At 39.7% G+C, this 26119-nt stretch overlaps 1 protein-coding gene across 2 annotated transcripts; it reads right to left on the reverse strand.

The window, feature by feature from the left end:
- Nucleotides 1-7391: 7391 nt before the first annotated feature.
- LOC113028972 (uncharacterized protein C8orf34 homolog) lies at nt 7392-26080 on the reverse strand. 2 transcript variants are annotated; one of them, XM_026179505.1, is made up of 7 exons: nt 25442-25501; nt 23693-23800; nt 11190-11334; nt 10763-10894; nt 8717-8836; nt 8449-8477; nt 7392-7593 (listed from the first exon to the last, which is right to left on the reverse strand). In XM_026179505.1, the coding sequence occupies exons 2-7, from the start codon at nt 23771-23773 to the stop codon at nt 7399-7401; spliced, it is 702 nt and encodes a 233-aa protein (XP_026035290.1). In that variant the 5' UTR covers nt 23774-23800; nt 25442-25501; the 3' UTR covers nt 7392-7398. The 2 variants fall into 2 exon arrangements, with proteins under 2 accessions (XP_026035290.1, XP_026035291.1); XM_026179506.1 differs by lacking the exon at nt 23693-23800 and having other exon boundaries at nt 25442-26080.
- Between the last annotated feature and the right edge of the window lie 39 nt (nt 26081-26119).

The raw sequence follows: 26119 nt of genomic DNA on the forward strand, positions 1-26119 counted from the left end.
AGAAACTTTCCTTAGGGAACTGGTAAATACAACGAACTCATTACACATACCTCAACATATGCATATGTTTCATTATGAAACATATGCATATGTTGAGGTATGTGTAATGATTTGGGGGATGGATTACTTTATCTTAATCCTCCTTCTGATTGGTATTTGTTCCATATTTTCATATCTTTGACATAATGAAGGATTTTACAACATAACTCTTGAGTGTGGTGATCACTGATAAATTGTTCTCGAACTTCATGTATGGAGTTATACTGAAAAAGGGACATGACACTATTTTAAAAAACAATACAAAAACATATCGGACTATAGTCATAGGTATGCCATATACTTATGACTTTTGGGGATGTTTCTAACACAAATACACTCCTCTTTAACCTAAATGGGGACATTCAATGGGAAACTTTCCTTAGGGAACTGGTTAATACAATGAACTCGGATTATTAAACATCTGCATATATTAAGATATGTGTAATGATTTGGGGGATGGATTGCTTTATCTTTGTCCTCATTCTGATTGGTATTTGTTCCATATTTTCATATATTTGACATAATGAAGGATTTTACAACATAACTCTTGAGTGTGGTGATCACTGATAAATTGTTTGTTGACTTTATAGGTAGATTTATACAGAAAAAAGGAACATGATAACATCTTTTAAAAAATCCCAAAGCATATCCAACTATAGTCATCAGAATGCCATATACTTATGACTTTTGGGGACGTTTCTAACACAAATACACTCCGCTTTAACCTAAATGGGGACATTCAATGGGAAACTTTCGTTAGGGAACTGGTTAATACAATGAACTCTGATTATTAAACATCTGCATATATTAAGATATGTGTAATGATTTGGGGGATGGATTGCTTTATCTTAGTCCTCATTCTGATTGGTATTTGTTCCATATTTTCAAATCTTAGACATAATGAAGGATTTTACAACAATAACCCTTACTTGAGTGAGGAGATCACTGATAAATTGTTTGTTGACTTTATAGGTAGATTTATACAGAAAAAAGGAACATGATAACATCTTTTAAAAAAATCCCAAAGCATATCCAACTATAGTCATTAGTATGCCATATGCTTATGACTTTTGGGGACGTTTCTAACACAAATACACTCCGCTTTAACCTAAATGGGGACATTCAATGAGAAACTTTCCTTAGGGAACTGGTTAATACAATGAACTCTGATTATTAAACATCTGCATATATTAAGATATGTGTAATGATTTGGGGGATGGATTGCTTTATCTTAGTCCTCATTCTGATTGGTATTTGTTCCATATTTTCAAATCTTAGACATAATGAAGGATTTTACAACAATAAACCTTACTTGAGTGAGGAGATCACTGATAAATTGTTTGTTGACTTTATAGGTAGATTTATACAGAAAAAATGAACATGATAACATCTTTTAAAAAAATCCCAAAGCATATCCAACTATAGTCATTAGAATGCCATATACTTTCTGACTTTTGGGGACGTTTCTAACACAAATACACTCCGCTTTAACCTAAATGGGGACATTCAATGAGAAACTTTCCTTAGGGAACTGGTAAATACAACGAACTCATTACACATACCTCAACATATGCATATGTTTCATTATGAAACATATGCATATGTTGAGGTATGTGTAATGATTTGGGGGATGGATTACTTTATCTTAATCCTCCTTCTGATTGGTATTTGTTCCATATTTTCATATCTTTGACATAATGAAGGATTTTACAACATAACTCTTGAGTGTGGTGATCACTGATAAATTGTTCTCGAACTTCATGTATGGAGTTATACTGAAAAAGGGACATGACACTATTTTTAAAAAACAATACAAAAACATATCCGACTATAGTCATAGGTATGCCATATACTTATGACTTTTGGGGATGTTTCTAACACAAATACACTCCTCTTTAACCTAAATGGGGACATTCAATGGGAAACTTTCCTTAGGGAACTGGTTAATACAATGAACTCGGATTATTAAACATCTGCATATATTAAGATATGTGTAATGATTTGGGGGATGGATTGCTTTATCTTAGTCCTCATTCTGATTGGTATTTGTTCCATATTTTCATATCTTTGACATAATGAAGGATTTTACAACATAACTCTTGAGTGTGGTGATCACTGATAAATTGTTTGTTGACTTTATAGGTAGATTTATACAGAAAAAAGGAACATGATAACATCTTTTAAAAAATCCCAAAGCATATCCAACTGTAGTCATCAGAATGCCATATACTTATGACTTTTGGGGACGTTTCTAACACAAATACACTCCGCTTTAACCTAAATGGGGACATTCAATGGGAAACTTTCCTTAGGGAACTGGTTAATACAATGAACTCTGATTATTAAACATCTGCATATATTAAGATATGTGTAATGATTTGGGGGATGGATTGCTTTATCTTAGTCCTCATTCTGATTGGTATTTGTTCCATATTTTCATATCTTTGACATAATGAAGGATTTTACAACAATAACCCTTACTTGAGTGAGGAGATCACTGATAAATTGTTTGTTGACTTTATAGGTAGATTTATACAGAAAAAAGGAACATGATAACATCTTTTAAAAAATCCCAAAGCATATCCAACTATAGTCATCAGAATGCCATATACTTATGACTTTTGGGGACGTTTCTAACACAAATACACTCCGCTTTAACCTAAATGGGGACATTCAATGAGAAACTTTCCTTAGGGAACTGGTAAATACAACGAACTCATTACACATACCTCAACATATGCATATGTTTCATAATGAAAACATAACCCTTGCTTGACTGTGGGGATCATTGATAAATTGTTTACAGACTTCATGGATAGATTTATACTGCAAAAGGGACATGATACTATTTTTAAAAAAATTACAAAGCATATCCAACTATAGTCATTAGTATGCCATATGCTTATGACTTTTGGGGACGTTTTTAACACAAATGATTTGGGGGATGGATTGCTTTAGCTTAGTCCCCATTCTGATTGGTTTTTGTTCCATATTTTCAAATCTTAGACATAATGAAGGATTTTACAACATAACTCTTGAGTGTGGTGATCACTGATAAATTGTTCTCGAACTTCATCTATTGAGTTATACTGAAAAGGGACATGACACTATTTGTAAAAAACAATACAAAAACATATCTGACTATACTCATAGGTATGCCGTACAGTATACTTATGACTTTTGGGGATATTTCTAACAAATACACTCCTCTTTAACCTAAATGGGGACATTCAGTGGGAAACTTTCCTTAGGGAACTGGTAAATACAATGAACTCTGATCATTAAACACATGCATATGTTAAGGTATGTGTAACTACTTTTCGGATTGATTTCTTTATCTTAGTCCTCATTCTGATTGGTATTTGTTCTGTATTTTTAAATCTTCGACATAATGAAGGGGTTGTTCTTTTTTTAACATAACCCTTGCTTGAGTGTGGGGATCATTGATAAATTGTTTACAGACTTCATGGATAGATTTATACTGAAAAAGGGACATGATACTATTTTTAGAAAAAAAATCCCGCAAAATATCCAACTATAGTCATTAGTATGCCATATGCTTATGACTTTTGGGGACATTTCTAACACAAATACACTCCGCTTTAACCTAAATGGGGACATTCAATGGGAAACTTTCGTTAGGGAACTGGTTAATACAATGAACTCTGATTATTAAACATCTGCATATATTAAGATATGTGTAATGATTTGGGGGATGGATTGCTTTATCTTAGTCCTCATTCTGATTGGTATTTGTTCCATATTTTCAAATCTTAGACATAATGAAGGATTTTACAACAATAACCCTTACTTGAGTGAGGAGATCACTGATAAATTGTTTGTTGACTTTATAGGTAGATTTATACAGAAAAAAGGAACATGATAACATCTTTTAAAAAAATCCCAAAGCATATCCAACTATAGTCATTAGAATGCCATAAACTTCTGACTTTTGGGGACGTTTCTAACACAAATACACTCCGCTTTAACCTAAATGGGGACATTCAATGAGAAACTTTCCTTAGGGAACTGGTAAATACGACGAACTCATTACACATACCTCAACATATGCATATGTTGAGGTATGTGTAATGATTTGGGGATGGATTACTTTATCTTAATCCTCCTTCTGATTGGTATTTGTTCCATATTTTCATATCTTTGACATAATGAAGGATTTTACAACATAACTCTTGAGTGTGGTGATCACTGATAAATTGTTCTCGAACTTCATGTATGGAGTTATACTGAAAAAGGGACATGACACTATTTTTAAAAAACAATACAAAAACATTTTCGACTATAGTCATAGGTATGCCATATACTTATGACTTTTGGGGATGTTTCTAACACAAATACACTCCTCTTTAACCTAAATGGGGACATTCAATTGGAAACTTTCCTTAGGGAACTGGTAAATACAATGAACTCTGATTATTAAACACACGCATATATTAAGGTATTTGTTCTGTATTTTTAAATCTTAGACATAATGAAGGGGTTGGTTTTTTTTTAACATAACCCTTACTTGAGTGTGGGGATCATTGATAAATTGTTCTCGAACTTCATGCATGGAGTTATACTGAAAAAGGGACATGACATTATTCTTAAAAATACAATAACTGGTAAATAACTGGAACTGGTAAATGATGTGGGGGATGGATTGCTTTATCTTAATCCTCATTCTGATTGGTATTTGTTCCATATTTTCAAATCTTAGACATAATGAAGGATTTTACAACATATCCCTTACTTGAGTGTGGGAATCATTGATAAATTGTTCTCTGACTTCATGGATAGTTTTATACAGAAAACAGGGACATGATATCAAAAAAAAAATACAAAAGTATATCCAACTATAGTCACTAGTATGCCATATTCTTATGACTTTTGGGGACGTTTCTAACACAAATACACTCCACTTTAACCTAAATGGGGACATTCAAAATCCTGCAGTTTATTTATGTTTCTTTGTTTCAGAATAATAAATAAATAAATTAAACAAATAGCATAATATTCCTCTTTATAAAGCTTATTTATTTTTTCCGTTTCATTAGCCTCTCTTAATTAACAAGATAATCCTCATTGTTAGCTTGCACATGAAAAACTTAAGGATGCTAATAAACATCCTTTATTATTTTAGAATCATAAAAGCATAAAAAAAATTAAATCCCCTAAAATATTGAATGTTTGGTTCATTCAAACATCCCTTGATGTTTAGTCCAAGACGGCTCTGAATGTGTAACTTATATGTGGCTAGCTTTTTCGGGCTAATTAGCTCGAATCTTTTTTTTCCCAAATCATCAAGGGCACATCTAGCAAGCCAGTATTAGCAGTTATTACTAAATAACTTTCTTACATTCAAACAGAAAATGCTGAAACTTGTCAGCAGAACCCTTACGATATAGGTATAAAAAACTAAAAAAGTTTTAATCACTTTTCATACCTTTAAAGCTGCTCTACATGCTGCTGCTTGCACACACCTCTATGGCTGCGATCAAGGCCTATGGTGACATAGAGGTCTTACCTCACCTCCCCTATCTTTAGGCTGTCCCTGCTCTGTGCCTCTTCACTCTCACACACACACGAACTCCAGACCTGCATTCATCTCTTTCCTCTGAGCCCCCCCACCCGACAAACATACAAAACTCTAAACATCGCCCTTTGACTTACTGCCCCACCCCCACTTGCACACAAACTCTTTCCTGAAAGCACTCTGATTGTATGACACTAGTGTTCATTGTATTATGTTGTACATAGGACTTTTGTTTTGTTTTTATCTTTAAGGTTTTCACTGTACACTGTAGACCGTGGGAGCATTACAATTTAAAATTCCTGTGTATCATCTGTACATGTGGGTTTTCACAATAAAGCTGACTTTGAACTTGACTTGAGTCAAGCTCTGCACATATCTCTAAGACCCAGTCAACCATGCTACAGAAGCTAATCTTTCCCACTTGTATCCAGGATATAATTTTTTTTCTGTCATGATCCATATGTAATGACCATTGTCTTACACAGTTTTTGATCAGCTCTTAAAGAAACTTTGGTGAGAATTAAGTTTTATGCCATATGCTTGTGACTTTTTATGCTTTTTAGGTATTAACATTGAAATTTAAATTTAGCTCAGCTGTTTCACCAAATTTTGGATCCCTGCACCATCCAACAGAAATTCAAGAAACATCTTAAATATTTTGCACTAAAAGTATCAAGAATTTAGAGTAATTTATGTCAAGCTGCAGTTCAGAAAGCAAATATGAACCTAAAGTGCTCCATTATTTCATGCATCTGCTTCACATCATGCCAAATAATTCTTTAAAAAATATTAAAACTATTTATATCATAATTACGTGAAATATGACTCTTTTGTATTTTCTAGTGTCTTCTTTACCCTTTAAAAATATAATCTACTAAATAGTCTACTGATTTCTATTATTTAGTCAAGAGAACAAATGTTTGTTTATATAAAACCATTCATACAGAAGAATGTTGAATAAGATTTTCAAAAAAGATCAATATATTAAAAGAAATCTTACACTATAATAATATAAGGGTTAGGGAGAGGTAATACACACACAAAAAAATCCAAGATATGTCACTTTTGGGGACAGTGGAAATTCTTGCAATTTCACACACTTCCACTAGGGGCAACATAGAGTTATACACAGATTGCAAAAATTTTTGGGGGCAATGTCATACACATACACAAAAAATCTAAAAAATGTCACTTTTGGGGACAGGTGAGATTTTTGGATTAAAATATGTTTTAGAGCATGCTGAACGTTGTTAGAGGTAAATCTAATTGGGGACGGTGGTTTTGGTCCCCAAAGGTAGAGGTGTCCCCAATTGACTGGTGTGTGAGCTGACAGAAGTCCCCAATTTTGACACAAGCAAACTCACACACACACACACACACACACACACACACACACACACACACACACACACACACACAGGGCAATAGCCTCATCTAACAACCAAGTCCACTTGACTTGGAACTTAAAGGTTTTTTTTAAAAGATGACAAATGATTTGATAATGCAACGCACGACACAGTTATACTGTCATAAACGGGCCATTTTGAAAATAACAAGCAGAAAATTTCTTGGCCTTGAGGACACAGAAATGAGGTTAGCTTTAATTTGAAATTGGGTTGAAGCAGTATCATGGCACGCATGTTTGATCGCGCCTTTGAAATGGGATTATCAAACCCATTCAGATGGGCATTCCTCAGGCAGCCAGAGTTAGAAGTCTACCTCCTCCTATTTAAAGAGCCAACAAGAGCTTTGTGAAGTTTCTGAAGTTTTAAACTTTTTGCATTAAGTGACTCAGACGCACACATACACTCATATAGATGACGTCACAAATATACTATATTCCCAATCACTAACCTCCCAGCAGGGCTGCTGTCTCCACTCCAACATACTTCAGTTTTAGACCGAGGGACGGGAGGGTGCAGCATTTCCGCAGCCAGCGGGTCTGCGTCATCTTCGTCCCGACCAACCCACTCCCCCACCACCCGAGGGCGCAGAACTGCGTTATATCCCACCAAGTTCTAAAACAGAAATGCATATTAAAACAGCAGGAAGTAGCAGACAGAAAGGGAAAGATTAAAATGAAAAGAAGCAGAGGTAGAGGTGAGAGGAGTCAGAGAACTGCTATGAATCTCTATCTTAACACTGTGTACTTTTAATTCAAAAAGAAACCCTCAATTACAATAATAATGGAGTTTTTTTTAAATAATAAAGTTCAGAAAAAGAGTAGAGTGTTGTCTGATATCTGCCTCCCAAGCAGCCTCTGTACACATTTGCACGATTCAGTGTGCAAAAAGCAAAAATACTTATCCTCATCTTTCACAAAATCCAGAAGGAATTCTATTGTCTCTGCACGATCTCAGCAGGTATTTAGTATTCATTCCCTGTTCTGTTCCACAGAAAAGAGGGAAAATCTCTGGACTATAAGCCAAGGATGTTGGACATGGTGCGCTGAGCAAAAAGTAAATTCCCTGTCAAAACATATGCTGTATTTCTCAGAGCCAACATTTTCAAAATCGATCTGTGCATCTCCAACCTGAGCAGCCGCTGCACTATTGTGCCGGGAGGGAATTTGGGCCAGGCGAGGACAAAGGCAGAGCGCAGACAAAGCTTTGCGAGTAAGATCCACAACGAAGGGGCAAGGGAGATGGAGGACATGCTTTACTGAAGTATCACTCTCGAATATCAATCCCTTGAGATAGCAGTTCATCATCAGAAAAAGATGATGTCTGTGCTGCTCTGTTGAGCAAGTGAAAGTTAAGAAATCTGGCTCTTTTATTTGATGTAGCATGAGTAATTCAGCAGGGGTGATGAGAGGAAGACCAAACTAGTGTCAATATAGGAGTGTTTTATTTTCCCGGCTAGTTAATATCTACCTGGTCAAGCTCATCAGAGATGGCGATGCCTGAGGAAAGAAGAAAATGGTTTAAAGCACAGAAGCATCTAATACGGTTTTACATCCCAGCTTAGGCTGCTTCTAAGCTTAGTGGTGAGCCTGTAAGATAAGCTGCTCTATCCGGTTCCTTCTCGGGATTAACAGTGACATTTACAGAAAGGTCTAGACTTTAGTTCTATATGTTAAGATGTATTAAACGCTGCTGAGTATGATGTAAGCATGCATTCTGCTGAGTTGCAGCCACTCACTGCGCGACAGGCTCTCCAGGGCCTTGCCGAGCTTCTTGCTCTCCTGCAAAATGTGGTTGAGCTCATCAAAGTCCCTGCTCTCCCTCCAGTCCCAGGGCGGGTACTCGATTGACCGAGGCACTGGACATCACAGAAGCAAACATGCAATTTACGTCAGCGCATCCGAAAGCATTGCAGATCCACTTTGTGTGAGTATTATGAAATGGATGAGAACTGACCCTATGAAATGTCCAAATAACCATACTACAATCTGCAAACACCCCTGCTTGACTTTCTATTTGCCCAAACACGACTTTGTGAATTACTGCAGGATGAAGTGAAATGGAAACTTTGGCAGAAAAGTCACAGAGTGGCTTCCAGAGGCAGAGAGCTGACTGGACTGAGGCCAGGGGACAGTGTCTGTCAGTCTCTTTGATTAACAAAATAACTCAAACAGGAGCAGGAAATGACCCACATATGTTACTGATGTCCTGCTCGCGTCCCCTAGCAGCGCTCCAAAGCTTTTGGCGGTCTCACTCAGACATGCAAGGAGCAATATTGTTTTTTAGAGGACGGATTACTCGTTCATCCATATCAAACGTTCTTATGCTCAAACACAGCTGGACGGAAAATCAACATCAAGTAACAGTGAAGACGTGCCAAAAATGTGCCGGTTATCTACCAGCCTTCAGTCTCTGAAAACACACTGAAAACTATAGAGAGGAATTTGGATTAAACTTGATGCATGTTTGAATGAAACTAATATGTCCTGACAGGTGCAGAAAGTGAGTGGTCTGTTTCCCCACAAATAAACTCGAGGGCGAATATTTGTCAGCGCTGCAGCTACAATCTGCCTTCCCCTACACTTGTTCGCTCTGACTAAGCTGCTTGGCATTCTAACAACTGTAAACACACAGCAAATTCGTCTGCCAAATACAGACATGAGAGAGGGGGGGGGGGGGGGGGGGGGGGGGGGGGGGGGAATCATTACTTCCGGCAACGAGTGTCATTCTCTCCTATGCGTGGCTCTGTGTGATGGTGCTGCCAGAGCAAAGGGCTACGCTGCATCTTAATAGCTTAGATTAGGGGTTAAGAATTCAATTCTCTTTGGATCTGCCCATTAAACTATCAGTCAGGCACAAGTGAGGCCAAACCCTTTGCCAAACAGTGCACAGAAAAGGAAGAGGGATTCATTTTGATCAGCGTGTGAGTGGACCTTTAGTATGTTTTTGACAGCTGTTGTGCCGGCTTCCTGCATACAAACTGTGCAATAATGATGAGAGACAGTTCTTTTGATTTCAATTTTTCATAAGCTGTGCATGCCAAAACACCTATGCATGTATTTTTAATGTGATTTGACGTTAAATCTAGCTTTGAAAGCTTCTTCCTCTGAAGGGGGCAACAGGAATGCTGCTAACACACCAAACCTCGATGCTGATGCACAGTTCTCCCGTTCACTCGTCCTCTTTTATGGACTTCACGAGGTTCTCGTGACACCCTCATCCTCTTGACTGTGAGCAATGCTCCTAACATAGTCTAAAATAGACTCGGTCTGGCAATGACAGAGCACAGCGTTACATTATTGAAGAAGTCTGTGGCGCCGCTTGATACCCATTTGACCTATTCTTATTGCCTCAATTGCCATACTTCATTCTAACACCACAGCTAAAATTAACCCAGGAAAATCATTTTCATATATTCTGCATGAACCCAAGAAGTCTGTGAAGAATCCCTCTTTAGAGTGCGTAGAAGTGCACGGCTGTAAGTAAGTGTAGGCTATAATAGGTGGTCCTTAATAATGAACTCGTCTGCAGGGCTCTGAAAGGCTGGAAGGAGGACACTGGACTATACAGTGTGACTAACTTTAATTAGACATAATTATATCAAATTTAAAATGGAGATTAAAGTCAATGGAGCGTGTAATTGGGAAACAACCGATATCAACAGGTATCAAAACAGTGCTGCTTCACATTTAAAAATGGATTATGTGTGTCCGGGTGTGCATGTGTAAGTAACACAACCAGGAAAAAATTTAAGAAGTAAAGATTAAATAAAAATTAAACTTACGGGATTTGGATTCTGGTGAAGGCGGAGAGATACTTGAAACAGCAAGGTCGCTCTTTGATTTTTTTGGCTTCTTTGGGTGAATTTGCCACGGCTTTTCATAGTTGATGTAATCCCTCCGAGTGTTTTTGTTTTCTGTCAGGAAAGAGTCTGAATTTATGTTCAGCATATCATAGGACTATTTATCATGAACTGGGGGTACTATGTGCAAAGGCAAATACTTTGTTCTTCTTGTGTGTGTCTACCGCAACCATAAATGACAGCAAAGCACAGGAGACATTTTTGCTAAAATGAATCAAGGGCAAATATATTAAACTCTTTTTTTTTTTTTTTGCAGGGTAGACAGGGAGTTTTGTTCGTCCAGGTCCGAGAGAAAGGCAGGGGACATGCAGCATATGTATAATGTGTTTGCATGTGTGTGTGCACCAACCTGGGGAGCTCTGTGCCCAAAGTGCAGCAGAACCTGAGAAAGCTCTGTGTAGCTTGCCAGGGCTGTCTTGCTTGGTCTGCAGGTGATCAATGAGAAAAGGGATTGGATGGTCTGGAGTCTCAGTTATCAATTTGGTCATCAACTCCTAGAGAAGAGGGCAAAGCAGAGAGCCATTAGAGCAAAAGTGGCACTGCAACAAGAGTGAGAGAGAAGGTCCGAGCAAGCGGAGTATCGGCCATGCTGATGCTGAGAAACACAATCAATCCCTAGAAGCATCCCAGGAGTTTTTTGGAGTTGAAATCACTCAAAGCAAGTGTGCGCGTCCAGCAAGTGGAGATTTATACCAAGCCCGGTATCACAGTCTTTAAATAATAAAAGATGGTACTAGTTTTTCCTTACAGACATGGAGCAGTTCCCTTCCGTGTCTATTAGTAAAACATGTCTGCAAGCTTGTTAAAAATCAGATGAGGCAAATAAGTATACAAGTAAATAAACACTGCAGGAATCAAGGGTGTTCTTCAGCAGCCTTTTCGCTGAGTAACATTTGAAATATGAAGGGCAATTTTTAAAAAATGCTCTAGAATACCAGAGAAAGCAAAATGAAGGCGCAAGTTTTTCTCCAGCATCACATCTGGTGATTTTCCAAAGTTTGCAGCCTGAAAGTGTTATTCTGACCACGTGCATTTGCACAGTTGAGAAGGTGTTGAGCAATCGTTGTGTTAGTATTGTGTATAATACACTTTCAGCAGGCCCACAGTGACATATGGGACTTTTCAAGGTATTTTGAGGGTTAGATTTCATTTTACTGACTTATTAGTCTGCCAATAACTCAGTATATATTTGTAATCTCTGATAAGTATGAGAAGGTGGCCCCTTCCTTTCTTTTTGAGCTGCATTTGACAATGGTACACAGACTAATATAAATTTTTAAAGTATGACTAGCGAATATAGCGCCACGGAGACCTGACTCAGTGCTGCACAAAGCTCCACGGATATGATGATGGCAGCCAGTTATAAAATTCAATATATCACCCATGCCTAGATAGTTTTGACACTTAGAGAGGAACTTGGCATTGGCAGTCTGACAAATATAAGGTGCACAACCCTGTGAACGTCACAAAAAGTGCACAACTCCTAGTTGTGCTCCTGACTTGGTGCACTGCAGGCTCTTCCAATCAGTTTGACACCGAAACAATTATTTACTCACAGCTTAAGTTAAAAATGGAAACCACACGGACACAAGTGGCGTGCACAAGACTTCCGCGGATGGTTGTTCATGTAGAAAGAGCGCCCAGATATTACATGTAAGCATAAGGATAAACTCACATTTTTGAATAAGGACATTTTGAGAAAAAAGCAGCAGAAAATGAAGAAGTGTACCTCAGAAAAAAAAAGAGAGAAAAACACACTGGTGGGAGTCACAGTAACAGGTGCTGAGGGTGGAGGCCATATCTCACTCTGCATGCTAATTTCAAATCCTTCAAACGCATGATGGGAACTGCTTCAAACGAACGATCATGTTCAAACTAATCACGTCCTACCCGTTTACGACACATTCCCTCCTTGTACACACACACTGACAAAAAACACAACAACAGAAAAATATTAACACTGCCCAAAACACTTCTTAATACACTAGCTACGATACAAATGCAAGCGCAGAAGTGGGTTTTATTTTTCTTCACCTACAGAAAACCACAGAGCGAAACTCTTATATCACAGCTATAGGGAATAGCAGTCCCTTTGAATATGATGGGTGCAGTGAAATGAGCATATGTCTGCTCCTGTCAGTATATTTGTGTGTGCCGCTGCGATACGGTATGAGAACGAACTCTGTTTGACCAGTTTAAGCTATTCAGAGCAGAGCTCAGGCTGACTTCAGGATGACTACTGCAGTGAAGCAGAGAAGCCATTAGTGGACTGCAGTGAATTGGCAGTAATGTATGGATAAAATGAGTGCGTCTGTGTGTATGTGTGTGTTTAAGTATTTGTGATAGGATACACTGTAGAGTTGCTTACCTAGCAGAATTGTATTTTCCTACGCTTTGATGGCTGGTATGCATTTGCCAATATGAGTTTATTTGCATATGTGCGTGTTGTTGTTTTTTTAAGAGGTAGAGACAGGATAAAGAGAGCCTGCCTGTGTGTGTATTACAGCTGGCTAGTCTTGGCTGCACTATGTGTGCTCAGAAAGCTAATCAGGTAATTGGTCAGGGGGACATTCCTGCTCTGCCCCAGTGTCTACAGCAGCTCTGACAGGAAACAGCATGTGAATGGATAAACAGGGCGCATGCTGAAATGTCTCTCTGTAAAGGCCTAACAACACAGGCAACTCACGCCACTGTTTGCAGGAGTAGCACCACATGAGAGAATAGCGCACCGAGAGTTTAGCAAAGCAGCGCTCCTCACCATAGTCTAACAGTTTAAAACCTCTAAAAGCGGCACAAGGCAAAAGTTGTAATTACTGCTTAGTAGTTCCTGTGGGTAATTTAACTAACTTACCAACAGGAGGTCTATTACTGAAGGTTGTAATTTGGAAGCAAATGATGAGAACTCTGTTAAGTGCCCCAAGTGTTCATTTCTTTTTGCAGGAAAGGGGTAAAGGGAAGACGGTTCTTAGTGGGATGTGCGTTCACAGGGATGCACAGACAAGAGAAGGAAGCGATGATGCAAAGAAAGAAAAGATCCCATAGCTTGCAGCTACATGTGCATTCTGCACACGTCTGTACTGTACAGCACTCTTGTGTCAACGTGTATTGATTGCACGCACTACAGAGTGTTCTGCTTCCAGCATGACACATGGCTGTTTAATGAGCTAAAGCACCTCTTCGTCCTTTACCATCTACAATGACAATTGTAATAAGGCAAAACCTCACACTGTAAGCAGCAGATCCCACTAAATCTGCACGGTGGATATGCAAGCATTTGCATTGCTCACGTATGCAGCGGAGCAAAGTAACCGTGTCTGACACTTTCACGTTCTATGGTAATGAGCTGCTTTAAATAACACCAGTCTTGTTTTGATAAGCACATGCTGTTAGACGGGTAATCACATTTCCTTCGACAGGAACCACAATAAGATGTAGACTCAAATTTGGGTCAACATTTTTCGGTGCAAGCTGACTTTAATACTATTTGGTTTGGACTTACTTGCACCAGCAGAACATCGTCCTTAACGTATGGTTTTATATGTGTGAGAGAGATTTAAAGAGTGCCCGAGAGTTTCGGTCTGTGAAGCGGTGATCTCCAAGCAGCCCAACAGGTGGCGGAAGCAACTGAGACAGTGGAGTCTCAGTTCGTATCTGTGCAGATGCGTCGTTTGGCGGGATATCTGCGTGCCCCAGGCAGTTTCGTTCGGTCACAGTAATTGACAAGCTGTCAGCCAGCCAAGAGACACCCATGTCCTTGGAAGCTCTCGAGGACTCTCTCCGGGGACAATAGCAGTCATGATACGCTCACTGATGCCTGATACCCCACAACTTAAACAAACTCCCTGAATTAAAAGTGGAAAGAAGTCGAAAATAAGAGAGGAGGGCAAAGAGAAAGTTCTGGAGGTCGTGCACGAGTAGCAGGCTGAGACAGTTTTGACGGTGGCATTGAAAGAGGACAGGAAGAGAGAACTCTACCAGGGTGGTGGGTAAGGACAAATCTTCAAACTCTGGTGACACAGAGTATCCACACGGTTCAAGTGTCGGTTGCAGTATAATAAATTTTGCCAGTCCCAAGGGGTTCATTTCCATTTGTTACCTTGGACACTTGGATAATGATTTCTCTTGTGCAAATCAAAGACGGAATCACAAAGAACACGGACAAGAATAAAAAAGGCTGAAGTAAAAGAAACAAAACACCAGATACCGACAGAGCCAACGCTGCTTCACAAGCTCTGTGATTTAAGCGACTTTGCCTAAGCTTTAGTTCTTTTTTGTCAACCTGTGAGCTGATGAATTTCCTCCTCAGCCATTGTAGACTCCTGGTGGACTATTTGAGCTATGGATTTATGGATGCAAGGAGACACTGAGCCTGCAGCACACAACACTTACTCTGCATGAGTCGGCTTTCTGTGATGTCTGTGTTCCAAAGAGGAAGTATATCTATTCACATATCTACTGAGACAAGCGCAGTGTGTCTGTATTGCAAGTATGAGGGTAGACATAAGAGGATTTCAGCAGTATAGAGCACATTTACACATTTTATTTCAGGCTTGCTTGAATAAAATCAGTGTCACCTTCAGCATGTTCCAGACTTGCAGAAACAGCTCCTCCAATACTCCCTGGAGGGCTTCCTGTCCCTGTCACCTATAGAAGAGGCCAATGGCTGCCAATGATTTACTTATTCTTTCTGTTAATAAAATATGTCAATGCAAAGTCATATCACAGGTGACTTAAGGTGACATGTGAGTGTCTTTATAGTTCAGAGCCAACGTAGGTGAAGACACGCAGAGGGAGAGCAAGAGATGTGCCGGTGGAAGACATCCAAACCCTGAATAAGCAGGAAGGCAAGAGCAGAAGAGATCATGTGGAAGAGGAGACTACAGGAGAGGCAATGTCACCTGGCCAGACTGGCACCAGCAGATAAAACTGCTCTCGTCTTCCTCGCTGATATGCACCCTTCACTTGCTTTGTCCTTGCGGAGTATTTGCTGATTATGTTTGACCGGTTTCACTGTAGGGCGCTGTTGGATTGACAAAATTTGCCAAAGCAAGAAAGAAAAGCCAGGATGGACTCGTGCTTTGATTTTGGTTAGACAAGCTTCTATCAGCTGAATGCTGCAGCAGAATCTTCTATTGTTCAAAAGTTTTGGTGAGCTCTTGTGTCAGTTTTTCGACACAGTGTGGACCTCTGCTGCTGTAGCCCATCTGTTTCATTCAGAGATGGTCTTCTCTGTTGCTTTCCTATCACCTCGAACCAGTCTGGCCATTTTTGGCTGATCTCTGGCATCAACACGCCATTTTCACTCAAAGAACTGCTGTTCTTTAAGTATCGTCCCAATTTTGCCACTTTTTTATCGCCATCACTCAAGGATCTCATCCACGAGCCAGCTCTACGTCAACAGTGTGTAGATTATCCTCTTCAAAATAACATACTGTGTAGCACAATACAATTTGGGACAACTAATACTAGTTAGAGCTAAAGTTGGGAAGACACAGAATGAGCACTGTGGATTGTTTCCGCCATCATTTACATTAAAGCTGAGCTGGAAAGGTAATGGACAAACAGCCAAATGAACTTTGTCTTTGCAACCTTTAAAAACACACACATTATAGAAATACATACAGTATGAGCACTGATAGTGTCTGCACACTGTACACACATGGTCATTAGTCACCAGCTGAACAAACAGAGGGCAACTGTCAAGGCTCTTTGTATCACATGATCAGCTCTCCTACACCACCAGCATGACTATCAGCTTCACACATCAGTAAGCCCCCAGGATCAGCGGGCTGGAAATGGACGTGATATCTTTATTAGCATGCACCAGAGCCACTGTACTCTCTCTCTCTCCTGATTGTTTCCTGTCTTCTTACAAATACAAGGATACTCCTTCCCCCTGCCTAACACTGCACGCTTTAAGTCTTCCTCATTTTGGACTTCACTCATCGTGTCCCTGCTCGATCTTCCAGATACCACAGAAATGCTTTACCTTCCCTCTTTGTCCCCATCCTGCACTCCCTCAGGACCAACCTGGCCTTGGGCCGTGTGTTGAGCCGCCTGTCTCGTGGTAATTACTCTAACTGTGCCTGAGGGGAAGCCGTGTTAACCCGTGCATGACCACACATCTGTCACACCAAGTTACCAAACTCAAGACCATCACAGAGTTTGAAGAAAAAGATAACGTCTAATTGATACGGATGCTGCAGCACTTTCTCTGGCACATTATGATGCAATTTAACCAATCCTAACCTTCTCTCCCCTGAATTTTGATGCTGTTCATTTGTAAATGAATCACTTACCCTACCAGCCAGACATCAAAAGGGAAAAAAGGCTTTGTTTCAATTTTCTCACGGTGTCGTAATAAATTACCAAAGGAAATCATTTTATTCCTAATTGACAGGTATTTACCAAGCCTACACATTTGCTTAAAATGATTCAAAGTGAGCAGATCTGTGTCTGCATGCTGTAATAACCCACCAACATGTGTGCATACAAATGGCTGAAACTACAACCAAAAGAGCAAGCGTAGAAAACCCGAAGCTATACTTAGTCTTGAAGATGTAAGGTAACGAGCTTATCTGGATTTATGATCAAAGCGACTCACTTCTCATACTGGACTGTATGCAATATGATATACAGAGTGTTTTTGATAATTAATGCTAAATATTTAGTAATACCCACTGTTGCATCACCAGTCTTTAGGATGATCATTCATTAATTTTTGCTTCAGGTCAGTTTGGCTAAGTGACAGACGGAGAGGTTTCAATGAAGTTACAGAAATCCAAAATAAAGAGAAGAAAAGGAGTTAAATTGGATCACTTTCCAGCAGGAAACACAAGGAAATAAGATAAAATTCATCTTTTAAGCTATGTGTTTTCTTTAAAGTTACACCCTTTGTAATTAATGATACATTTTTGTCGATGTTCTTGTTTATTCGACCTAGATGAAACAACACTGTAATGGATGAAGTAACATTTATGTTTTGTAGTCCGTCTTCTGTATATTGTAGTTTCGATATGTCACACTGGCCTATTTTACAAGTGCTCGTTAAATGGCCGTAACGCTGTTATCATTTGTGCTAGAGATGAAATGCAAACAGCTTTGGGAAAGAATAGAAGAAATTTGCTGTAAAAAAGTCAGCTCCACCTGGATTTTACCATGTGCTCGTCACATGATCTTACTCCTCGACAATTTTAATCTAAAGAGAAAATTAAAATTGTCCCTGAAAGATGAGAATTATTTTGTAATTTTACAGCCAAAATTACAAAAAACATCCAGGTGACCTGTATGATACTTGGATGATAAAGGATTAAGGAGTCTAGTCAGATTCTCTGAGCACCGAAAGTCCTTTTGAATTTTTCTTCACAAATTTGCTTAACCCCATGACGTTCTCGCTCAAAGTGATTAGAAAAGGAGGTAGGAGGTCATTTTTTGGATTATTTGACGGTACCCTCTCCCTCCTGTCTGCCACATCCTGATTAGTCTCCCCCCCCCCCCCCCAAACACCTGTTCCCTATTTGCCAATTACTCACCCATCTCCCATCAGTGAGCTGCTCACTGCAGGATGTGCTGTTCCTGTATGTTCCCTGTCAGATCGTCTTACTTTCACCATGTCAAGATTTCCAGGCATTTCTTAGTTTTTCTTGTTTTTTAGTGTTCTTGTTATTTCTCATGTTTAGTCATTGATTTTCTTGTGTATGACCTTTTTGGGCTGTTTTATGGATTTGCCTTTTGCCTGCTCCCTACTTGGACTGTTTACTTTGCTGCCTTCCTTGTTCCTATGATCACTGCTTATTTTTGACTAAAAATATAGACTTTGGACATTTACTAAGCCTCCCCTGTGTTCTCTGTTCAAGTCCTTTCCTCTCGTTGTTACATTGCAGAAAATACTGACCTTATTTCCTGTTGAAAGGGAAAAAATAAGTTGAAAGAAAAGAAATCAGACAGCAATCCAAGTTCAAAGAATATCAATTATATTAAATCCTGATCTGACTGACCTATGATACACATTCCTAAAAAATAAGACCAATGTTCTTCTGTGTTCTAATTTATAGTTAATTTAATGATTTTACAAAATATACTGTTAATGGCATTTTCTAATCATTTGAATGACAGCTCTGCAGTCTTACAAGAAACGGATGCAGGCAGAAACATGGATATCAGCATAGAGAGTGAAGGTGAGACAAAGGTTCTACCTCTGTAGGGCGGATGCTGTTTGGTTATGAAAAGTATGACATGGACCAGAAAACTGTACTTTGCAAATTATGACTTAGGTCAACTCAAATACCAAGTAGTCCCACATGCATTAAACTGTGACGCACTGTGTTTTCTGACACCTTTCTAACCAATTTGAGCTAAAGTAGTTCATCTGTTGCATTGAACTACTCAGCCTTAGCCTTTGGTCCCCACATGCATCAACGAGTCTTGGCCATCCATCACTGCTCCGTCCTTGGACCAGTTTAAGATACCGACCACCGGAGACCAGGAACACCCCACAAGAGCTGCAGTTTTGAAGATACCCTGATCCATTCATCTAGTCATTGCAATTTGGCCCTTGTCAAACAAATCTTTATGCTTGCCTATTTTTTTTTTTTTTTTTGCTTTCAACACATTGACTTTGAGGATAAAGAGGTTTGGGTTACATCTCACAGTCCTAGTTCCATTGTAAAGTCAAATGCTCAAAGTAAATAAGATCAAGCAATGTAAATTAATATTGTAATTTATCAAATTTTATGTGACTTTTTTACTTTTTGACTGATGGCTCTCAATTAACATGAATCAATTCAATATTTTAGGTCTTTAACTATTAAGCATTTTATTAAGTCTTATTTCAGAGTATTTGTTTGTATTGTGTGAATATGCACTGTTTCATTGTTTCAGTGTCTTAAGTGGGCGCGACAGGACTCCAGGTTTGTAGTGGCTCAATTTTGGACAATAACATAAATAATATGCTCTAAAGTGTCCAGCACTTTAATTTACCTGCAATTAAGCAGAACATTTAACATGTTATAACAGCAATTATCTACCTGAGTTCTGCCATTTGGTTTTCCTATACAGTGTAGATAATCTTGAAATGGGAAGAAATCACAGTAAATGCAGGTCTGACACAGTGAACACATATTTATTAAGTTTAGGTGTATGTTTATGGCCAACAAGAAATATTAAAGTTTCACTGAGACAGAAAGATGAGGGATGTTGGTAATAATGTTGGTGAAAAATAAGCTGCAAAACACTCAATCACACAGAGTCCAGTAAATTATCTCCAAAGGAAGTGGATCAATAGGTCAGGTGGTGTGTGTCTGTGCATATACGTGTTTCCCAGCCCTACCTGACCTCTTAACAGCACTGCAGGGCTGGACTTCTTAAACCCTGGACGCAGCACATTAGCAGAACTACACAGCTGAGCAAGTTGGAGTGGAACTTTTCTACGTGAACGGATAAACAGTTCACTCAGAGAAATCTTGAGGGAGAAGCAAAGTCATTTAACTTCACTCGAAGCAGAAACACCAATAAGTAGAAACTGAGCAGCCTACTCGTTTAAATTCCTGCACCTTGACCCAAAGCATTGGCTCAAACAAAGTGCAAATTCAGTACGGGTGTTCTTTTTTCCCCAGTCATCGATTTCAAATCTGTCATTCTCACTGTGTAGAACTAATTGAACCTGATCTTCTTTTTTTAAGGCATATGAATGATGAAAGCAATACATACACAAACTTCAAAGAAATTATATGCATTCGTGTTGCGCCGATATTTTAGAAGCAACAGTATTTTCCATTTGCAAGTTTCTAAACACTGTTGTGAACAATCCAGACCTGTTCTATTTAATTAAATATGTATGTAAATCACACTAAATACAGTCTACATCATTAGTGAACTACATTAATATCGCCGAGCAATCACAGCAGCCTCTAAACTATAACAAATACTCAATTCATGTCAAACCTGTATTCAAGCTATTAAAGTCACAAAGGAGAAAAAGTCAGACCCCAATTGCTTCACAGAGCAGGGCTGTATTTCAACATCTGACTGTTACACCAGTTTCCAGTTCAATGCTGTGACATTTTTTTGATCCAGGCAACATTTACATGATCCATCAGTTCACAGTTCCAACAGAACCATTATATCGGCTAAGACATGATTGACAGATCACAGCGGGGAGGAATATGAGAGCGGGTTTTTTTTACACCGTCTGCTGATAAAGGCAAAGAATGCACCATTTTACACCAACTGTGTTACACGAGTTTAAATGTCAGAAGCTTGCAGGTAGATCCTGCAGATCCTCCTTCGATAAAGCAAAGATTAAAGAATTAGACCCATTATTTCATTCAATTAATGAGCCCTGTGTGTTGACAAATGTCAGGAAAGGGGGGCTTTTATAGTTTTAAAAAGTGGCATTTACAATGGAGTATCATACCGAGTATAACAACGAAACCTGAGCATGTGACCTTCAGCTTGCTTTAATGCCTAACACTGACTGGGATTTGTCACATTGCAGTGAAACTGCTAAGGCATTGGAAAAGGGCAGGTGTTTGAAAAGAATATCAATTTACCAAAACACTTTACAATACGTTAGAGAGCAATTACTTCAGTTATTATGAGAGGCTGCTTCACTGTTTTGGAAGAATATTATGTCTGTGTTGACTCAGCTTGCTATCTCTGCAAAGCAACTATTTCATTAGTGGGGTGGGGTGGGAGATCGATTCTCTGGCAAATCATAAGCTGTGTCTCATCAGGGCGAGTAAATGAACCCTCGCTTCTACTCACACTGTTTAAGACTGCAGCTGGGTATGAGGAAGGAGTGATGGCGCTTTGCCTTAGGAGGAAAAAAATTAAGCTGAAGTTGGATTTTTATGCAACATGAAAGCCAAGGGTAGATTGGTACAGATCGGAGAGTTCAAGGAGGGAGGGAGGACTTAAACATACATAGCCAATATTGTAAGAGGACTCTTAATGGAGACAAAGGACGTCTTTTATTTCCATAACAAACTTGTACACTTGCGTTCGGAAAGGCTCTTCAATAAATATATTTAGGAGATCCTTCAGCAAACAAAGGGCGGCCTTTACTATGAAGAGTTATGTAAAAGCTGAAGGAGACAATCCATTTATATTTTCTGTACGAATTAGATCGTTCGCTAAAGAACGTCTCTACAGAGTACTACCGCTACACACAATTTCTGCACTAATGAGCTAAAAGACTCCTGGGAATACAAGTGTTTAAGTTCAGTCATCATTAATTTAGTGGTGTTGTGACGGTTATGCTGCGTTTGGACTTTTTTTGTGTGGATGTGTGATCCACTTTCCACTGTTTGTGTATCTGAGAACAGTGTTGAAGTTTAGCTAGCAACGAGCCACCACAACAGAGATTAATTACCTGTGGCTAGTATTCAAGTATTCATCAGTGTTCCTGTGACAGTGCAGTGAAATGAATACCATGTTTTTAAGCTTGCTATCTTGTCATAATCAAGGGCCCGAGTGCAGAAGACTGCAGTTCCTTTAGTGGCCCTTTGAGGCTGGTTCCACAAGCAAGTCAGCCACGTTAAACCTCACCGAGGAAAGAAACCACTTTAAAGCCCGCTACAATTTTTTGCTACTTCTCATCAACTCAAAGAACTAGATCTCTCAGTCGTGTTTGTGGTGTCGGTGCCTTTTCAAAGTACATTATCTCTCCAAACTGTCCCATTCTGTTGCTTGATCACTAAGCCTGCTAGCATTTTATGTCATTAGGAGATGTCTGTTTATGTGCGCTGCACCCATAGAATTCCTCTTGCTTTGCTAATGTAGCCTGACAGCTCATACTGATAACTGTCCCCTTCACCTTCAAAACAGGGTCCCACAAACCAACAGGTGATATCACAGTGGTTACATCCAAATGGGCATAGTTCAAAAACAATAAAAACTAACCTCATAGCCAGCAACATGTAGCTTGAGAACCTGGTTAGTGGTTTTACACTCAATGCCCACTTTGTTAGTCACACCTGTTAAACTTCTTATTAACGCTTTAATTGGCCAATCACACGTCACCAACTAAGTGCATTTAATCATGTAGACATGGCTGAGACGACCTGCTGAAGTTCAAACTGAGCATCAGAATGGGGAAGAAAAGTGATTTGAATGTGACATGTTTATTGGTGCCAGACATAGTGGTCTACTTCAGAAACTCTGGATCTACTGTACAACATATTGAACCTTGTGGCAGATGGGTTACAGCAGCAGAAGACCACACCACGCAACACTCCTGTCAGCTGAAAATAGCAAACTGAGGTCGCTATTTGAAAGGATGAAGCCATCCTGCCTTGTTTCAAAGGCATAGACCGGTGTAATGGTGTAGGGGATATTTTGTTGACACACTTTGTACCAATTGAGCATCATTTAAACACCACAGCCTACATGAGGATGGTTAGTGAGCATGTCCATCCCTTCATAACTACAGTGTACCCATCTTAAATAATAATAGTGTCCAATGACTGTAGCTCTATGACACTTTAATATATTTTTGTACAAAACTATTTATGGAGATTAAAAAAGAAAGAGTAAAATGGCCTCTATTATATAGTGTGGTGGTGTAATATCTTTCACAGTAAGAGTGCTGCAGATTATAGAATGCATATTATAAAAGCAGCACTTTGATGTAGGCAATTCTAACTGGCAGCACATTATTGTAATTTAACAGGGCAAGTTTTAAAGTGTTTGTGATCACGATGGCTTCTTGTTTATAATGAATCTCTGTAATACAAGACCATTATACTGTAATAGTATCACTACATTTTGTTTTTGTAGTTCACTTTGCCATAACTGTCCACACTGTGCTCTTGTAGTACCTTAATTACAAGTACATTTATAAATTCATTTTACCTGTAGGTGTTGTATTGTTTGGATATCAAGCTTCCAGCGAGCCCCTTTTTTGGTCTGAGCAGCACAGAACAGCTGTATCATTCCTTCACCTGTATCAATGTTCTACATCTGATCCAAAAAAAAGAAAAAAAAAAAAGAAAAGAAATTACAGCGAGAATTCAAACCTCTCTTCAGGACTTGTCCAATAAAATAAAAAAAAGAACTTGTTTCTTCACAACTGAAAGCACACGGATGGATTTTCTTTAGGACAACAATGAAATGGTCAAGGGTTTTCAAGCACAGCAGCAGGGTAGCAGCTACATCATTTTTCTCATGAGGAGAGCGACAGAGCCAGGAGAGTTTTCAATATCCTCCTCTTACTACACCTCTTTCTCCCTCCTGGCAGTTTCCCCAGCAAATCTACACGACACAATGCAGCCTCACAACACGCCATTCGCAGCCTATTTGCTGTGAACACCTCGCCAACGATCCCCGTCTCTGTAACTCAGAATAACAAGTCTGTTTGATAACTTTGGGAGACAACTCTGGATGTGAATGGCTCGCTATAAAGTCTCGTCACAGATGTTTGCAACAAATGCATTTTTGATCAGCGCGCCGAGCACTTCCTTGGCTTTAATCGCCTTCAATCGTCACATGAAGGAAACACAATTTAATTGAGCACGGAGCAAGGAATGAAAAAGAAATCACAGACAGGCGGCAGGGACGGGTGGGGAGGGGGGGACAGGTGGAAGAGGAATATGGAGGGAGCAAAGACAAACAATCAGAGATTACAGAGGCCTTTCAACTGAGCGGTTTTGAGCCTGGTAGGAAGATTTTCTCTCTTCTACGCTGGTGAAATGCATGTTAGGCTTGATTCACTGTCCACGGTGCTGAAACAAGCCACAGCAGCTCCTGTAATCCATGCACTTCAAGCTCTGTGCGTTTGCCGCTTCCACACATGCAGCTGGGGAAAAGTGAAGCGTCAGCACATTTGTGAAGCACACGTATAGTCAGTTCACGTATACAGCCATCCCTCTGTATCCTTGCCTTCTTCTCATGGTGATAAGTGATTCTTGAAATCAGACTTCTGCACCTCAGAGAAAAGCTACTTCTAATAAATCTGATTATGTCTCACACCCGTGCAGACCTGCTTTCAGCAATTAATCCAGGAGCAAACAAGGGATGAAGTCATGCTTTTCCTAACCCCCTGGGTTTCTTACTGTAGCTCTAACCCCCGATGAAGAACACACAGACGGTTTCAGTGACAAACACACAGCGAGGGTGGCTGTGTCCTCTGTAGCACAACGTATAGTAAAAGCTAAGCCTACTGTGTCCAGTCTGAATTCCAACTGGCTTCCCCCAACTTCACCAAACTGTAAAAGGCACAGAGAGGATGCTACATCCCAGTCTTCTTAAATGCAAATCACCAGCAGAAGGATGTAAGCTTGGAGATGTGAGGGCAGACAGAGCAGCCGATATTGCTTTATAGGGTTTGCAGTGTCGTTTAAAGGGAAGCGCAGGGGGAAGACATCGGCTGTAGAAGTGCAAGAAAATAAATGTTTTTATTTGAAACCAGCCCTTCTGATTTAAACTATACGACGCATAAGTAATAATGCAGTAATAAGACAGTGACAGTTCACGCAAACGCGCGCTCGCCATTTGGCACAAACTATAAATTAAAGCGAATAACGCAGTCCGGTGCACAGCAGTGGTGGTCCTTTAAACCGGCTGCCAATAACTTCGGAGTTGGATGCACATTCGTACACTCACCTCAAACAAGGGTCCGATTTTATTCTTCTCCAGATACGACTGAATTCTTGACTGTTGAAGAGACGCCATGGAGAAACTGTTGTGTTGAGCTTTTAGCGGGATGAAATCATGAGGTGAGCCGCTGTCATTCGTCCTTCAGGAGACGTCTCGGCGAATTGAAATGTAGAAAATGTGCACCGAGCCACGTTAAGTTCAGGCAGGTTTGCGTCAAGTGCGGAGCGGGTGACTCTGAGTCCGGCTCATCCTGGAGGAGAGTCAGCCCGGGACCTTCCCCAGCTTGTCGCCTTACTGACTCTGTGGCTGTAGCTTCCCCGCATGAGCCAATGCCACAGCGGCTCTGTGACAGGGATTACAAATCTTCCGCTTACTGGCTGCCAGTTTTAACCGCGCCACGGCCACTCCCACTTATACACCGGGCACTGCCTAGCACTATCTTTAACGAGACTGTGGTGTGTGCGTGCGCGCGCTTCAGCATGATAATTGGGCAACAAAGTCGTGCACTGACCAGTTACTGCGCATTCTGCTAATTACCACAAGGAAACAAGCGCACTTCTCTCCTCGTAGCTTTAATTAGACCACATTACCTGCACACTGATAAGTAAAACTGCATGCACACCTAAATAAAGAGTTGTGGAAAGGCGGGTACCTTCTACACCAACCACAACCAACATGGCCGGT

The sequence above is a fragment of the Astatotilapia calliptera genome, chromosome 9 (genome assembly GCF_900246225.1).
Source record: "Astatotilapia calliptera chromosome 9, fAstCal1.2, whole genome shotgun sequence".
Taxonomy (NCBI): Eukaryota; Metazoa; Chordata; class Actinopteri; order Cichliformes; family Cichlidae; genus Astatotilapia; species Astatotilapia calliptera.